Source organism: Pleuronectes platessa, chromosome 3 (assembly GCF_947347685.1).
Source record: "Pleuronectes platessa chromosome 3, fPlePla1.1, whole genome shotgun sequence".
In the NCBI taxonomy this organism is placed as follows: domain Eukaryota; kingdom Metazoa; phylum Chordata; class Actinopteri; order Pleuronectiformes; family Pleuronectidae; genus Pleuronectes; species Pleuronectes platessa.
The window spans coordinates 984,764-1,003,541 of record NC_070628.1 but is presented as its reverse complement, the minus strand read 5'-3'; the positions used below and the strand labels follow the sequence as shown (position 1 = coordinate 1,003,541).

General features: G+C 46.7%; 2 protein-coding genes across 7 annotated transcripts in view; both read left to right on the top strand.

The window, feature by feature from the left end:
• The window catches only part of LOC128431920 (NACHT, LRR and PYD domains-containing protein 12), a 237,406-nt gene extending 222,992 nt beyond the window's left edge, over positions 1-14,414 (top strand). For 3 of the 6 annotated variants that reach the window (XM_053417666.1, XM_053417667.1, XM_053417665.1), the window contains exons 14-15: positions 10,167-10,340; positions 14,252-14,414. In XM_053417666.1, the coding sequence (XP_053273641.1) occupies positions 10,167-10,340; positions 14,252-14,414 (337 nt within the window). Of the gene's footprint in view, positions 1-10,166; positions 10,341-11,748; positions 12,601-14,251 lie in introns of those variants that run through there. The other 3 variants (XM_053417668.1, XR_008334755.1, XR_008334749.1) reach the window with 3 other exon arrangements.
• On the top strand, positions 14,404-18,550 carry LOC128432221 (ras-related protein ORAB-1). Its single transcript, XM_053417691.1, has 6 exons — positions 14,404-14,574; positions 15,856-15,928; positions 16,006-16,101; positions 16,190-16,285; positions 16,860-16,991; positions 17,084-18,550. The coding sequence occupies exons 1-6, from the start codon at positions 14,561-14,563 to the stop codon at positions 17,279-17,281; spliced, it is 609 nt and encodes a 202-aa protein (XP_053273666.1). The 5' UTR covers positions 14,404-14,560; the 3' UTR covers positions 17,282-18,550.
• The last annotated feature ends 228 nt before the right edge of the window (positions 18,551-18,778 follow it).

Sequence of the window (18,778 nt, the reverse complement as noted above, 5' to 3'; positions counted from 1 at the left end):
TCTGCCACTTTTACTAATCAGGTTTTTAACTGTCAGATCCTCCCTGTTGGTTTTACTGATCACCATCTAGTTTTAATGGAGTTTATTTTATCATCAACAGTAAAATCAAAGTCTTTTTGGCATTTTAACGTTAAATTATTGCATGATTTTACTTTCTGTGAACATTTTAAACTGTTTTGGGCTTTTTGGGGAAAATAAGAAACATGAGTTTTCCTCCCTCACCCGGTGGTGGGAAGTAGGAAAAGCCCAAATCAGAGTGTTCTGTCAGCAACACTCAGCCAACTCCACAGTTAAAATAAAAAGAGCCATTCAGACATTAGAGGAGGAGATCAGGAACCTGGAGGCTGACACACAAAACAACGGGCAGAATGCAGAACGGCTCAAAACCAAGAGACAGGACTTAAACTCTTTTTCACATGAGAGAGCCAAAGGAGCCTTGGTCAGAGCCCGATTCACTGAACTACACGATATGGATGCTCCGACCACCTTCTTCTTCAACTTAGAGAAGTCGGTGGCTCGGAGGAAAGTGATGGTGTCTCTGCGGCTCCCGGACGGAGAAGTGACCAGAGAACCGGCTCAGATGAGGAAACACACGTAGGTTTCTACTCGGAGATGTTCAGGGCAGAACATTGTGATGCAGACGCTACTGCAGAGCTGCTAGAAGGACTTCCTCAGCTGACTCCAGAAGAACAGGACACACTAAACACTGACATCACCCTAGAGGAGCTGACCACGGCTGTGGAGCAGATGGCGTCTGGAAAGGCCCCTGGAGTGGATGGACCACCTGCTGAGTTTTTAAAACATTTCTGGGGTATTTTGGGACGAGACATTTTAGACATTTTTAAAGAGTGTTTTAAAAAAGGGACACTTCCTACTTCCTGTAGACGGGCAGTTCTCTCTCTGCTGCCTAAGAAGGGAGATCTGAGCCTTTTAAAGAACTAGAGACCAGTCGCCCTTTTATGCACAGATTACAAAATCCTCTCGAAGGTTTTATCCAACAGGCTGAAGACTTATATCGAACAGCTGATCAACCCAGATCAATGCTACTGTGTGCCTGACAGATCCATGCTGGACAACCTGTTTTTAATAAGAGATGTGTGTAAATTAAATAATGTTAAGGTGGGTATTATATCAATCGATCAGGAGAAAGCATTTGACCGTGTGGATCACAAGTTTTTATTTTCAACTTTGCAGGCTTTTGGTGCTCGGGGGGGGGGGGGGGGGGGGGGGGGGTTCCTGGATTAAACTGCTGTACAAATGCGTGGTGAGGGGGGGGGGCTGAGCTGTCCTGTTCCCTTCACGAGAGGCATCAGGCAGGGCTGCCCCATCTCAGGACTACTATACAGCATCACCATAGAGCCACTTCTGTGCAGGTTGAGGAGCAGGTTGAGGGGTCTCTCTCTCTCTCTCTCTCTCTCTCTTTCTCTCTCTCTCTTTATCTCTCTCTCTCTCTCTCTCTCTCTCTCTCTCTCTCTCTTTCTCTCTCTCTCTCTCTCTCTTTATCTCTCTCTCTCTCTCTCTCGGGGCTGGCTCACAACCCTCCTGTGGTCGTCTCTACATATGCTGATGACGTAAATGTTTTTATTCATGATCAGCATGATGTCCAGCAACTTCAGGAAAGTCTGGTCTGCTATGGGAGAGCCTCTTCAGCCAGAGTCAACTGGGAGAAGAGTGAGGGGTTTTTAATGGGGCAGTGGAGCCCGGGGACTGAGCCTGATCTTCCTGCAAATCTCCAGTGGGGAAGGAATGGATTAAAGGTTCTGGGGGTCCATCTAGGAAGAGAGGGCTTCCAGAAGCAGAACTGGGAGGGGGGGGCTGGAAAAGGTGGAAGCAAAGTTGTCTAAATGGAAATGGTTGCTACCTTATCTGTCCTGCAGGGGGAGAGTTCTGATAGTGAATAACTTGGTCTCCTCGTCTCTTTGGCACAGACTTATTGTGTTGGTGCCACCTCCTGGTCGGGTTAAGGATGTGCAGCGTCGCCTGGTGACTTTCTTCTGGTCTGGTCAGCACTGGCTGAGGGCAGCGGCCCTGTATCTCCCTGTGGCAGAGGGAGGTCAAGGTCTCATTGACCTTGTGTCTTTAACTGCGGCCTTCAGACTGCAGACGGTGCAGAAGCTACTGTACGACTGTGGTCTCTGCTGATTGGCTCCTGCTCCTCTGCTGCTCAGACAAGATGGCCGACTAGGGCTGGACAAACAGTTATTTCTGTTATCATCAACTGAAGCTGACCTGACTGGACTGACTCCGTTCTACAGCTCGGTGGTGAACGCCTGGCAGACGCTGGAGGTCAAGCGGACTCCTGACCCTAGACCAGGGATATGGCTGTTTGAGGAGCCGCTGTTCTACAATGAGTTCCTGAGAACTGACACCTGTTCCTCTAAAACATTAAGGAATAAGTTTATTGAGGCGGGCATCATCAAACTGGGCCACCTCACAAAGGCCTCCATGGAAACACTCTGTGACATCACCAACATCAGGTCCTCCAGAGTGCTGGAGAGGATTGTGGAGGAAGTGATGCAGTCCCTGTCTGTGCCACTGGGAGCGTTTGCTGAAGATCGTTCTCTAGCTGACCAATGGGATGATGACTGTGAGAACCTGTAATAAAGTTCCCCTTCATGTAATATTGGTTTATGTCATTTGTAAATCCACCAATAAACCTGCAGAGCCACAAACAAACATTGAATAACAAAGTGTTTTTGCAAGTTTTCTGTGAAATAGAATTTACACTCACATCAGTTTTATTTCTTGTTTTCATAGAAAGTAGTTTCTATGGTGGAATTCCAGTTCATCCAGTTTAGACTTGATGGGAAACCATGTTGTCTGCAGCCAGGTACTCTGGCTCTTTGCTGACACCTTGTGGTCAATCACTGTTACTGTTGGGATGCAAATCTCAGCAGTTGTTGAAATACACAACGGTCAAATGATGCATCACAATGCAGCTGTATTTCTCTAGATCTATAAACCACACTGTGACTGGACTGTATGAATGTGACCTGACGTGGCAGAGTTCTGCAGATGGAGTCACACATTCAGCTCCAACACCAAATATAACAACCTTCAACTCACAGGAGGAAACATGGGTTTGAGCTCAGGCTTCATTTGATGGAGTTGGGCCGTTTGGGAGTTTTCCACATTTTAACAAACTATTGACGGATCAGACCGATCTCAAGGAAACACGTCTTCATCGTGTTCACATGATGAAGACGTGTTTGACTCCAGAGTTTCTGAGGCTCATTTAAACATCATGATGAATCTCATTGTACGGCTCAGTCCCAGTAGACGCTCCCAGTCAGGACTCAGTGTGAAAGTGAAGATCTGGATTCATGATCCCACACCGTCCATTATTAACTAAATACATGATCCTAAGTTTGTTATCTACATCATAACATCACAATAAAACATGAACTGTGAACCAGTTCATCTTCATGGGTATGAACTGGACTTTGAACTGGGAGGTTTCAAGAGTGAACTGGTTCCACAGGGAGGAGGAGCCTGAGAACAGGGAGCGGTCAGACTCCATTTTCACCTGGACGAGCAGAAGGAAGGAAAGTGAGCAGGTGAGTGTGAACACAACTTTCTGAAAGTTTCACTGTCTCACTCTCACACCTGCTGTTAACATCCGTCTGCTGATCACATGACTCTAACATGTCAGTTCACACCTGGTGACAGACGTCATGTGATCGGATCCCAGAGACAGATGTGAACAGCAGGTCTGGATCAAAGAGACTTCAAAGGACTAATTAACAGAGTTAACTCACAGCTTCACTTTTTATCTTCATCTGTTCATCAAGTGTTTAATAACACAACGTGTTTTCACAATCATACGTTACAGCAGTGGTCACCAGCCAGTGGAGAGTCTTCACTGTGGATCCCAGTAAAGCTCTGGACTCACTGGCTGAGGTGTGAGGAACATCGACCTGCAGAGCCAGGTACACACACACACACACACACACACACACACACACACACACACACACACACACACACTGGTGTTGTGAGTTTTAAAGTGAATCTAAAGTTGTTGCTTGTGTTTGACCTTCATTTGGGCACAAAGCCATAGAACTGAGTGGAGACACAGAGAGCTGCTTCAAGCTGTGACTGATGTGCTCTCAGTGTTACTGTCTATAAAGTTCTGTAATTCATTTCCAGCCTTTATGACGTGAACATGATTCTAGATGTTGAGTTTCTTCTCTTAGTGGCCGGGGGTTGAAGGACACATGAACTTTTACAAGCTTGTATTCATTAACTTTAATGTAGTTGATTGGTTTGAGTGGAGATCAGGAAATGCTCAAGTTGAGGTCACCTGTCAGGAGAGAGAGAGAGAGAGAGAGAGAGAGAGAGACTCTTGTCCTTCCTGAGGTTTCTGATGTGATCACTGTATATCCTTGTATATAAGTACTCCTGTGTACTCAAATAAATACCAGTACTACAAACTATGAAGCCCTGCATCTATTTCACAATAAAAACAATAAACAAATAAATGAATTATTTCAGTCGACAGAAACGCTGGAGTGCTTTTATTTTGAAATGGGTAGGCTACAGGAAGTGTTGCAAATATTTGCAGTTGTGACGTTTTCAACAGATAAACATTGAATCTGGTGTGAAAGATCATTTCACTGTGTTCTGCTGTAAACTGAGCACAGAACCAGAGGAAATAGACCAGACCTTGAATATCTAGAAGAGCAGCGTGGCCTGAACCACAACTGAGCCGCAGCCGGTGCAACATGGACGAGGACACTTCAGAGCAAGTTGGACCCTCAACCACAAAGTAAGAGACCTGCTACAAACATGTGAAGCTCCAAACTGAATCCTCAGAGAATGAACCAGTGAATGATGTGTTCTGAATAAAAACATGTTTGTGTTTGCAGAGGTCAGGACCACAGACTGAGAGCAGAGTCTCCAGGGTCCAGCTGTCTGTCTCTGAAGAGTGACCGGTCCATGAGACAGCCTCCAGTCTTCAGTAATGAACCTGGACCCTCACACACAGAGTAAGAGACTGTTTCTACTGGGACCTGCTCTGAAGAGGATCTAGTTTCCTCTAGTGTGGCCCCTGCATTAGGACACAGCTTCATTGAAGTTGGTGACTAATCTCTCAGAATCACTCAAAGAGCTCAGACCTCCACCAAGAACCAACACGCTCCTTATGAAACCACTTTGAAATCCACTAGAGACTCATTCTGATTTGGATCTGCACCAAATTCCACACACTGGTAAACATCAGTCCTCTGAACATGTCTGTGATAGAGGACCCCCCCCCCCCCCCCCCCGTGATCTGGTTCACAGACCACAACCTTCCACCAAGTTTACTGGTAATCTGTTGTTTTTTATAATCCCAGTAACGAACCAACCAACACACAAACATACTGGGTGAACACAAAACCTCCTTGACAGAAGTGATGACAACCTGTGACTGTGACATGTGAGTTATCAGGACATGTCTTCACAGGGAGAGGAAGAGGAGTCATGTTTCTGAGGAGGAGCAGTCGTCCTGCTGTGCTTCGTGTCAGGACGTCCTGAAGGATCCAGTCTCCACCAGCTGTGGACACTGGTTCTGCAGACAGTGCATCACCTCATACTGGGACCAGTCTGGTTCTTCAGGAGACTCCTCCTGTCCCCAGTGTGGACAAAGATCCAGAACAGGAGCTGGAGGTCAGACAGCCGGTCAGAGCAGCACTGTACATGTGTCTGCTGATGTCTTCACTTCTGACATCAGCACATGTGGTTTTATTTTGTTCCTTCATACAGCATCAACATTTAACATCGTTAGAAAAGCACAAAGTTAAAAAGCTTTTATTTTCTGTAGTTTTTCTGTATCTGATGAAAACAATCAGCAGATTCTCAGATTCTCTGTCTCTCACATTGTTTCTTGTCTTTCAGCAGATCGTGGTCTGCAGGAGGTTTCAGATGAACATAAGCTCAGTCTGAGGAGGAGATGTGAACATGTGACTGAAGGAAGTGATGAAACAGGAAGTAGAACCCTCCTCAACAGGATCTACACTGAGCTCTACATCACAGAGGGACAGAGTGAAGAGGTTAATACTCAACATGAGGTGAGGCAGCTTGAGACGGCTTCCAAGAAGAAGATCCTCCAGGACACTCCCATCAAGGTCCACGACATCTTTAAAGCCTCCACTGACCAGCAGAGCAGCATCAGAGTCGTCCTGACCAACGGAGTCGCTGGCGTTGGAAAAACCTTCTCGGTGCAGAAGTTCACTCTGGACTGGGCAGAGGGTTTAGAGAACCAGGATGTGGGTCTGCTGACTGTGCTTTCGTTCAGGGAGCTGAACCTGGTGAAGGACCAGCAGCACAGTCTTCTCACGCTGCTCCATGTTTTCCATCCAGCGTTACAGAAGCTCACTGCAGAGACGCTCGCTGTCTGTAAACCTTTGTTCATCTTTGACGGCCTGGATGAAAGCAGACCTTCTCTGGACTTCAACCACAGGGAGCTTGTGTCTGAGGTCACACAGAGGTCATCAGTCAACGTGCTGCTGACAAACCTCATCCGGGGGAATCTGCTTCCCTCGGCTCTCGTCTGGATAACCTCCAGACCTGCGGCGGCCAATCAGATCCCTCCTGCATGTGTTGACAGGGTCACAGAAGTACGAGGCTTCACTGAGGCCCAGAAGGAGGAGTACTTCAGGAGGAGACTCAGTGATGAAGAGCTGTGCAGCAGAATCATCTCACACATCAAGACGTCCAGGAGCCTCCACATCATGTGTCAAATCCCAGTCTTCTGCTGGATCAGTGCTACAGTTCTGGAGCACATGTTGACCACAGACCAGAGAGGAGAGCTGCCCAAGACCCTGACTGACCTGTACTCACACTTCCTGCTGGTTCAGACAAAGAGGAAGAACAACAAGTACGGTGAGGGACATGAGACGAGTCCACAGCAGCTGACGGAGGCTGACAGGGACGTTCTCCTGAAGCTGGGGAGGCTGGCACTTCAACATCTGGAGGAAGGAAACATCATGTTCTACCAAGAAGACCTGGAGCGGTGTGGTCTTAATGTCACAGAGGCCTCGGTGTACTCAGGAGTTTGTACTGAGATCTTCAGAAGAGAGTGTGTGATCTTCCAGAAATCAGTCTACTGCTTTGTTCATCTGAGCGTTCAGGAGTTTCTGGCTGCAGTCTACGTGTTCCACTGTTACACCGAGAGGAACACAGAAGAACTCAACAACTTCTTGGGAACATATGGGAACACATGGGGTACCTTCTCCCTGGATGACCTCCTGAAGAGAACCATGGAGAAATCCCTCACCAGTACAAATGGTCATCTGGACCTGTTTGTTCGCTTCCTTCACGGCCTCAGTCTGGAGTCCAACCAGAGAGTCTTAGGAGGCCTGCTGGGTCGGACAGGGAACAATCCAGAGATCATCCAGAGAGTCTTAGGAGGCCTGCTGGGTCGGACAGAGAACAATCCAGAGATCATCCAGAGAGTCATCAACAACCTGAAGGAGATGAAGAGTTATAACATCTCTCCTGACAGAAGCATCAACATCTTCCACTGTCTGACTGAGATGAACGACCACTCAGTTCATCAGCAGGTGAAACAGTTCCTGACGTCAGAGAACAGATCAAAGGAGAAACTCTCTGAGATCCACTGCTCAGCTCTGGCCTACATGCTGCAGATGTCAGAGGAGGTTCTGGATGAGTTGGACCTGAACAAGTTCAACACATCAAACCAGGGTCGACTGAGACTGATCCCAGCTGTGAGGAACTGCAGGAAGTTTATGTGAGTCCAGACATGATCAATAACATGTTCAATAAGTGTGTGTGTGTGTGTGTGTGTGTGTGTGTGTGTGTGTGTGTGTGTGTGTGTGTGTGTGTGTGTGTGTGTGTGTGTGTGTGTGTGTGTGTGTGTGTGTGTGTGTGTGTGTGTGCAACTTACGACTTTTCTGATATACGATTAATCTATCGATTATTGAAACGATTAAGTAACTAATCTGATTATGAATCACACAAATTCTCCATTGCTCTTATTTATCAGCTTTTAAATTTAGCTTTGATTGAAAACAATCATCAATACTTCATTCAACAATGCCTTTTTAATAAACTTTGCGGCAACTATTGATACAAAAACAAAGAAAAATCTAGTTTTTGTCCATTTAAAACCAAGGACAGGCAAAGTGCCAATATAAAAAATTAAGTAAAAAATCAAATATTCAGCTAGTCTTTCTTCGGGTTATGTTAATGGTAAAATTCTCCCATACTTTTGACTTCCTGGTACACGATGGTGTTGCACGATGCCATTGGTCCGTGTTTTGTTGCTTTTGCACATGCGCGATGTTCAGAGATAGGAAGAGAGTGAGATGGTTCACTCCTCAGCTGCTTCCATCAGCCGGTAACACAACGTTTAGTTCAGCTGACAAACACACGCCGATTTATGTCGACGTCGATTAATTGTTGCATCCTTAGTGTTTGTGTGTAATAAAGTTATTATTATGGGGCGGTGTGGCCTAGGGGGTAGAGTGAGCGTTCTGCAACAAGAAGGTTGCCGGTTCAAATCCCACTCCCCCCACCTGCATGTCGAGGTGTCCTTGGCAAGATACTGACCCCCTAAGTGGCCCCTCATGAATGTTGAGTGTACTAAAAATGTAAAGTAATCTAATTATTATGTATTCATATACTCTCATTGTTCTCATATGAGTTCAACTAGATCAGATGTGGAGAGTGAAATCCAATGTGATCACAGGCCATGAACATGTTCTATGACCTCTGACCACCTGAATCTAATGAGTTCCTCTATTAGTCTGAATGAACGATTGAACCAAATCTGAAAGGATTCTCTTGAGGAGTTTTAACAAAGAGGGGATTTACCAGGGTGAGGGTCACATGATCACGTTTTGTATGAATGTTGTGTTTCTGATTTAATTCTCACAGATTTGATATTTTCTTTAATTACAGACTCTGGAGTTGTTTCCTCTCAGAGACTCACTGGGAAGTCGTGGCCTCAGCTCTGAAGTCAGACCCCTCACATCTGAGAGAACTGGATCTGAGTAGAAATAAGCTGCAGGATTCAGCAGTGAAGCTGCTGTGTTCTGGACTGGAGAGTCCAAACTGTCGACTGGAGACTCTGAGGTCCTTAAATCCTTCTTCACTTTTCAGACTTTCTTTCTTATTGGGTCATTATTTATTTAAACTGTCTCAGTTCTGCTCTGCTCACTGTCCCTCAGTCATCTGTCACTCACCCAGCCTGTCAGTCACGTCCACCTCATCAACTCCATTCACCTGCACTCACCTGCTCCTGATCACTAAGAAAGTGTCAGTAAATAACATGTGGACTGAGGCCGAGCACTCGTCCTCCTCAGGTTTTCAAAATAAGACACATTCTTATTGAAACACGTTGGACAGTTGATAAGTATAGAAACAAACAGGAAGTGACATCAGGAGCCATCTCTACTTTAAACAGTGTTTAATTACACAAACCTGCTCAGTGACCAACACACAGAGAAGAAGCTGATGAATGAAACAATGGTCCAACATGTCTGATCTGATATTTATCTTCAGGTCACAGACTGGACTGAGGTCAGCAGCATGTTGAGAGTCTGTGTTGACATGATGACGATCCACAACAACAGGAGGACACATTCTAATATTCATATTTCTTTATCCAGGTTGAGGGACTGCAGTATGTCAGAGATCAGCTGTTCTTCTCTGGCTTCAGCTCTGAGGTCAAACCCCTCTCATCTGAGAAAACTGGATCTGAGCTACAACGACCTGCAGGACTCAGGAGTGAAGGAGCTGATTGATCTACAGCAGAGTCCAACCTGTCGACTGGAGACTCTGAGGTCAGTTCACTGACTGACTTTTGTAGATCTCATATCTATAAAACAGCATTAATACACAATTTATCTCATTTAATTCTAATTTAACATAATTCCTCTTCATACATAACTTCAATCCATTCATTAATTAATCTTGACATTTTAAATATTCAGCTACTTGTTAAAACACTGAGTTTAGTTCTGGATTTCCTAAACTGATCTGCAGGACAGAGACCGGGTCCAAATAATCTATTTGTACTGAATCAGGATCAGTTTTTAGTCCAACATGTCTGATTTCATATTTATCTTCCATGTTATGAGTTTGTGTGACATGAATATGTGTCTGTTATTTTCACACATGAACTCAGTTTAATTTACAGTTAAGTTTTATTCTTTATCCAGGTTGAGGCTCTGCAGTCTGTCAGAGATCAGCTGTTCTTCTCTGGCTTCAGCTCTGAGGTCAAACCCCTCTCATCTGAGAGAACTGGATCTGAGCTCCAACGACCTGCAGGACTCAGAAGTGAAGGAGCTTCTTGATCTACAGCAGAGTCCAACCTGTCGACTGGAGACTCTGAGGTCAGTAGATGGTTGGAGTCAGTCCACGCTGCTTTCATCAGTATGTTACTAAACACAGTCAGTATCACAGATCCAGGGTCTGTGCTACCAAGCAGGATTTGTGGTCATCAGGTTAACTTCAGGTTTAGTTTTTTCAGTTCTACGAAGCTCGTCCACTTCTTAACCAGGTCAATCACCATGGTAACTTCTGATGACAGCTAACCTGCTCCAGGTTAAGTTGGAGATCAACCCGTATAGAAGCTCCGCCCACTGACCACAGTGACTCTACACTGTTGTGTGGTGCACACTCTCCTTAAAGGGACGGATAAGGGAAGTTTAAATCAACGTCTGGTTGGTTCAGTTGATCTCTAACTCACCCAGAACATCTCAATGTCTCCAGACTCATCCTGTCCCCAAAACACCAGATGACCTCAGCTTCCTGGAGACAGGTCCATGTGTGTGTCCTCAGAGACAGTGTGTGTCCTCAGAGACAGTGAGACAGTGTGTGTCCTCAGAGACAGTGATACAGTGTGTGTCCTCAGAGACAGTGAGACAGGGTGTGTCCTCAGAGACAGTGTGTGTCCTCAGAGACAGTGAGACAGTGTGTGTACTCAGAGACAGTGAGACAGTGTGTGTCCTCAGAGACAGTGAGACAGTGTGTGTCCTCAGAGTCAGTGAGACAGTGTGTGTACTCAGAGACAGTGAGACAGTGTGTGTCCTCAGAGACAGTGAGACAGTGTGTGTCCTCAGAGACAGTGAGACACTGTGTGTCTTCTTGTCTTCCACTCGTCTTGTTAGTAAACAACAGATTCAGATCTCGTGGCCTCGAGTTATTTATCTCGTTCACACGTTATTATGTCGTGGTCACGTAATATATTTTGACCAGATGCCACCAGGGGGCGCTGTAACTTACACAAGCTGGACCACAGCTGACAGCCTCACACGAGGGACAGAGACGGTGTCGTCTTCATCTGATCTGAGACAGTTTGTCCTCTCACTTCATCAGTGAAGAACTGATCAGGTGGATCTTTGTCACAGCTCTGAGATCAGTGGGACTGAAGCCTCTCCTCATCACATGGTAACCAGGAGCTCTTTATACAGAGCAGAACCTCTGCTGAGGTCCATCTGTCTCCTCTGGTCCCAGTTTGTCAGAAGCAGATGTTCATCAACACACAGTGAAACATGGCTTCACCTGTAACAGCAGTAAATCCACCTCTCAGGTGTCCACTCTGCACTTTGACATGCAGAGGACACACACTGAGCTCTTAGCGTGTTCATTCCAACACGTGAACATGAAGCAGAGAGGAAGCTGCTCCACCTCTGAACAGGACTGAAGTCCCTGCTGCTCTTTCTACTGGATGAGCTGCATCACTGACTCACAGCTGATGAAGTGAGTCTCTGTGACACTGATGTCTTCTTCTCTCAACAGGTGGGAGGGATCTCAGTGGGACTGAGGTTGAAGAGGACAGTGTGAAGAGGACAGTGTGAAGAGGACAGTGTGAAGAGGACAGTGTGTGTGGACGGAGGCTGAGCTGTGTCCTGAGGATCCAGAGGCTGAAGCAGCAGCAGCTTGTGTGTAGTCTCCAATCTACACAACCCCTAATCTGCATGTGTTTGTGAGATGAAGCCGGAGCACCTGGAGAAAACACGGGGAGAACATGCAGACTCCACACAGGAAGACCCCATCTGAACCGGATTCAAACCAGCAACCTTCCTGCCCCGATTGTGTTTATTCACATGAAGAATGTGTTTATTGAAATGACACAACACAAGCAGAATATATAAACCCTCTATAAAGAGTCACATACAGTGTGTTTAAGTTTGTCTTTATTATTGTCCACCTTTGTCCCTCAGTGTGTCTCCATGTGTGTAGAACCACATTCTGTGTATATGTTTGTTTATGATCTTAAAGTTCCTGGATTCACGTCACAAATTGATTTAGTTCAACACAAAGTTCAACACATTGAAATCACTTTGAGTTTAAAATCAGAGTTTTGTCTTTGACACAAAAGATCAAAACTCTGGACTTAAAAATGGGACGTTTTCATTTCTGCATCAGGTGCAGAGCGGTGGTGGCTTTTCTACTTTTGACCCACAGGTGGCGCTGCAGTATAACAGCAGCACATCCCAGTCAAAGCCTTTATATTCAGTCTATGAGTCAAACACATGGATCATTTCCTCTGTGACAAACCAGATGTAACGAGAAGAAAAACATCTCAGAGAGAAAAGTTCTGTTTCTACTTGTCTCTGCTTTAATGCTCAATAAACATCCTTCCACCGACTTCACTGGAATCATGACTCAGCTTTCTTTCCCCTTCAAACAAACTGGTGGAAACATCTCGTCCTTGGTGCAGGTAAAAGAACAAAATCACCAGTTTGACATAATGGAAACCAGCAGAAGAAAAGTGAATGAGACATTTACAGAATGAAGAAGAGTCGATGAAGAGCAGAGCATCTTTAAGTCTCTGAGGAAACTGTTTCATAAACATTTTACCATAATTAATAGAAAACTGACCCGAGGAGAGGTCATCATGTGACTTTGTGATGATCCTCAACACACGTGTGTCAGTGTAACATGTGACTGTGACGCCATGTTCATGAACACGCTGCTCTCACATCTGTCAGCAGATGTTGAAGCTCTGAGGTCCACTTCCTCTGCAGCAGAGTGAGACCATCATCTCTTCATGGAGCTGTGCACCAGGCTGGTGTCACGTGACCAAACACAAAGTGTGAACAACACGTCTCCAAAGGATCCATTAGAATTCATCAAACACGTTTATGGATAAACTTTATACTTATAAGGAAAAGCTTGTGATCATAATGAAATTCTACATCTGATCAATATGTCTCAATATAAACAGCCTGACAGCAGATCAATACATTTATTTATGATTCTTTATCAGTTGATTTCATTCATTCACCAACAAAACCATTTAAACACAAAACCTCTGATCCTGAATGAAAAGAATCAGAAAGAAGAAGAATCTTAATTAATCTGCTGCTCGTTCACAAGACGCTCATCAGCTCAGTAGCTTCAGCTTCAGGTCAGTGTTTGGTTCCTTTAAGGTTCAGGTTCAACCTCTCTCTCTAATTCTACAAGAACCGGGAGGAGAGAGTCACAGGAGACATGAGGACACCGCTGCTGCGGAAGTTGATCCTGAAAGACCCTGGGTTCCTCCAGGTGCAGTGGGCCCTGGGTACCTGCTGGTGGCCCCTGGGTTCCTCCAGGTGCAGTGGGCCCTGGGTTCCTCCTGATGGACCCTGGATTCCTCCAGGTGCAGTGGGCCCTGGGTTCCTCCTGATGGCCCCTGGGTTCCTCCTGGTGGACCCTGGATTCCTCCAGGTGCAGTGGGCCCTGGGTTCCTCCTGATGGCCCCTGGGTTCCTCCTGGTGGACCCTGGATTCCTCCAGGTGCAGTGGGCCCTGGGTTCCTCCTGATGGACCCTGGGTTCCTCCAGGTGCAGTGGGCCCTGGGTTCCTGCTGGTGGCCCCTGGGTTCCTCCAGGTGCAGTGGACCCTGGGTTCCTCCTGGTGGCCCCTGGGTTCCTCCTGATGGGACCTGGTTTCCTCAGGAGGATCATGTTCAGATGTTGTCAGGAGAACAGGGAGGCAAGAGGAGGCCACACCCACTGATGAGTAGATGAAATCCACACCAGTTGGATCAGCCTGTGGTTTCAGTTTGTTACTGGGATGTTCAGTGTGGTTTTGAATCCAGTCCTCAGTGGCTTGATGGTTTTACGTTACACTTGAGTCATTGTGTAGGATCTGATGTGTGATGGAGGTTTTCCGTTGGCGATGACCTGGTTTTAAATCATAAAGAACTGATCAAACCAAACGGATCAGAAACACTTGAACAAACATCAGAGAGAAGAACGAGCTGAAACCACAGAAACTTCTTCAAACATTTATTCAATGTGTACTTTGTATTTTAGTTTGTCCCATCTGCTAACATGGAGGAGGAGCCAGACACCAGGGGGCGGTAGAGTCGTCATGTCGTCCACCAGACGTGTTAACGCCCATTGCCACAGGACTACACTACCCAGGATTCCTCGCGCCTGGTATTTCCGGGTAGGAAGCTCTGTCGGCCATATTTGATTCGATTATGCTGTTGTGGCTGCGACAACCAGTTTAACGAGTTCCAGCAGAAACGGTGCTTCTCTCCTCCGGTACGAGGCGGATCCACTTCCCCGCGACCGACTCCCTCTGCCCCGGTGACGGATCCGAACCAGCCGAGCTCCACCATGAACCCCGAGTAGTAAGTGACGCTGATCCCGGTTCTGTGGCGACGGGTCCGGCTGAGCTGTCAGCGCACACAGCAGCTAGGCTAACGAGGCTAGGCTAGGCTAGCGTTAGCCGGCCGGGCGGACCGATACGAGATGATCGTCAGCTGCTTCGCTGCTCGGTTAACGGCCGCTGGTCACATGACAGCGTTCATTTTACTCACCGACCTCGTTTTCCGGTCCCGTAAGCACGGACTGAAGCCGCCCACAGACGGTGTTAGGCGGGGGCTTTAGCTCGCTGACAGCAGGCTCTCTGGAGGTAGCCTCAGGAGCTAACGTGCTAACTTCGCAGCGCAGGTTCCGGTTGGTCAGTCGGTCGGTGACCGGGCCCGGGGAGTCTCGTGTCTCTATCGGTGAACGCGGAGCGACACGTCACAACCGAACCGGAGCTTTAACGGCGAGTCTGCGTCTTTTAACGGCCGTTAACAGGAAGTGGGTCCCGCTCGGTTCGGTACCGTCAGACCGGAACCACCGAACATCCGCTCCTCCGAGCAGCCTGGCCGTTATCGAGTCGATTAATCGATCGTTCATTTAGTCGATCAAATGTCAGGTTAGACGTCAGCAGAATGACCTGCCCTGGATGACGTCATCACTCTGACCCCCCCCCCCCCCACCACACACCTTCCATCGGACTCACGTCACTGTCAGAGGCCCATGACGTCAGAGGCCCATGACGTCGTCGACAGAAAGTCGATGATCAATAAGTTTTCTTTGTTTGTTTGTTGGTCATGAATCAGCTGATCGATCATAGGAAACAAACAAAAACTCCAGCTGTCACTCGACCAATCAGAAACGAGAAGAATCGATGACATCATCGTTCATTCATATTAATAACTGATCAAAACATTTATTAATCCGTTATAAAAATAAGCTGCTGATCAATAAACTAAACGTTTCCAGTGATCAGCTGATCTTTGACTCTTAAACCAATTCAGTAAAATATGAATTATTTAAGATGCTGAGTTGCAGAAAAACAAACATTGTTAAGATCGTTTTATTTGTAAACTTTTCTAATCTTTAATATTTTCTTCTCATATTTCTTCTGATGTTTCAAATGATTTGAGTTCTTTAATCCTTCATTTGAACTTGTATCTGTTTTAATGACGCTGTATGAATCAGGTGTTATTGATATTATTATTTATTAAGTTTAACGTGCGACGGAGAAAAGTTCGTATCTCGATGACTTTAGAGAATTCTTCACATGTAACGTGTTCAAATCTGTGACTTATGTTTATTAACGTGTGGTTTTCTCTCAGTGATTATTTATTCAAACTGCTGCTGATCGGTGACTCTGGCGTCGGGAAGTCGTGTCTGCTGCTGCGGTTTGCAGTAAGTGTGCGACACGTGTGTAGTTGTGTCGATGAGGTTGTGTTGCTGGAGGCTCTGACTCTGGTGTTGTGTTGCAGGATGACACGTACACAGAAAGCTACATCAGCACCATCGGCGTGGACTTCAAGATCAGGACCATCGAGCTGGACGGCAAAACCATCAAGCTTCAGATCGTAAGAGTCGGGGTCAGCGGGTCGTGAGGGATCAGCAGCGCCACACGGTGGTGGTGTGTGTGTATGACGCTCTGCTTTGTTTCTCCAGTGGGACACGGCCGGGCAGGAGCGATTCCGCACCATCACGTCCAGTTACTACAGAGGAGCTCACGGCATCATCGTGGTGTACGACGTAACAGACCAGGTCAGAGGTCAACCCCCCCCCCCCCCCCCCCAACACACGACTGAGTGATGTCACTCGCTGACGTCAGAACGATCATTTACTCATTTTCATTTTGTTGGAACAACACAAACCTACATTAAATATACAAATGACAAATTCACTGCCTCGACTCGATGACATCACTGAGTTGATTCAGGTTTATTGAGCTTCCTCTTCAACAGCTTGTCAAAGTAAAAGCATGAGACTTTTTAATCTGAAAAGTTGTGGACTTTGGTCTGAAGATTGTGTCTCTTACTTAACAGGTGACACGCAACATGTGACACGCAACATGTTGTAAAACATGTCACAGCTCAGTAGATAATTCACTGCATACGTGAACAAAACACTTTGAGCTCATCGGATCAAAGTTTTAACTTCACTCTGACTCAACGCAGGCCGCCCCCCCCCCCGGTTCAATGACTCCTGGTTTTTAGGAAATGTTGGAATCTAAATGTTTGTGTTTATTATTTTTCTGCTGAGCAATTTTCAAAGTGTTAGCTGCAGTTCCCAGAATGCACTGCTCCCTGTGCCGGTGTTGACCGTGTCTCGTCCTCAGGAGTCGTTCAACAACGTCAAACAGTGGCTGCAGGAGATCGACCGCTACGCCAGCGAGAACGTCAACAAGCTGCTGGTCGGTAACAAGTGTGACCTCACCACGAAGAAGGTGGTGGACTACACCACAGCTAAGGTACGCTGCCCCCCCCCCCCCCAGTAAACCTGGTTCCTGGTCTCATCACGATGTCAGGTGACATGTTTCCTCACTTTCCTTCTCCTCACCAGGAATTCGCCGACAGCTTGGGAATCCCCTTCCTGGAGACCAGTGCCAAGAGCGCCACCAACGTGGAGCAAGCCTTCATGACCATGGCGGCCGAGATTAAGAAGAGGATGGGCCCCGGGGCCACGACCGGCGCCTCTGAGAAATCCAACGTGAAGATCCAGAGCAAGCCCGTCAACACCTCGTCCGGCGGCTGCTGCTGAGGCCGGAGGAAACCAAACGCCACCACATCCGAACCCCAGAGCCCGAGACCAGTGTCCATGTTACGACGCTCCACAAGACACCCAGAGGGGGAGGGGGGGGGGGGGGGGGGGGGGGACAGGAAGAGGACGAGCTTGTTATTGTGCTCCGCCCCCAACCTTTCTAAATCTGCAATAGGACGATAACCTGCGCTAGCGTTTCTTCATCCGACACCAAATCAAAGTCTAACGTTTTTAACCGTGACAGGAATTCACTCGTCTTCTTCTTCTCTCACTTTCCTCCGCTCCTCCCTCTCTCCCACCCTCCAAACATCGAGTCCTCTTGGTTTGACCGCCGCCCGAACACGAGTCGCTGAGCACCTTGAATGAAGCACATGCTTAAAAACCAGCATCACGCATGTTAGAGCCAATCACACGCCCCCTGTTGTGTCACCTGCTCCCACGTCCCATCGTGGCCGTAGACGACATCGTCAACATCGTCCACACGCGTGTCCACACGCGTGTCCACAGGCGTGTCCACATGCGTGACCTCTGATCGAGCCCAGTTTGTACCATAGTTAACATTCCTGTACACACGCAGAACGTGTGCGTGTGCTCTGCTGGGCGTCATGTGTTAAGCGTGTGCTGCATTGGGAGACGTGTCGTCGGCCGTGTTGATTTCTCTGCTCATGTTTCTCAGCACAACCACAGTAACGAACCTATAAACTGTATATATTTATACATACGTGTAACATGTGATCTGCAGATTGTGTAGGGAAGCGAATGACATGATACCTGAAGCTGAATTAGTTCCACACGTGATCGGTGGCTGCGGACATAACATTTTTGTGGCACAATGTCGACTATTAAAACCATGAAGGAGATCTTTGATAAGTGCTGCTGCTGCCGTGTGGTTTTTTACTTCTTCTTTGTTCAACCTTTGTTTTCACTGAAACGTAATCTGAGAGGAATGATGACCTCTGACCCACATCGGTCAGAAACCTGCTGGTGGCCTCTTTATTCCGACCGCGTGTCTTTACCAAGTTCCACTGAAACACTTGTGACCTGCTGCAGGTTTCTATCTTAGTAAAACGGTTTGGTTTTTAAAATGCTGCAGTTTAATCTAATGATTTTAATCCAGACAGATCCAACCATTAAACCACGAGCTCAGAGCGTTACCAGTTTAAAACCAACTCCAGGAAACATGCCACAGGCTGGGAGCTCAGTTCAGTTTTTCTTCCACGTGTGACACATCTTCTCAAACAGTTTAATAAAAGATCTTTGTCTGTGTCAGATGTGATGACTCTTCTTCCTGTAGAGTGACACCTCTTCTCCAGCTGCTCAATAGAGGATCTTTGTAAGATTTAACTGATAATCAATCAGCTGCAGAAATTGATCCTGATGCTCATATTTGAAAATACTTTTCCAAAAGTTAAAAACGTAAGAATTTATATCTTTGTCTTTATTGATAAACGTCACCTTCACACATTTTTACAAACTTACTAACTTTTAAAAACTGAA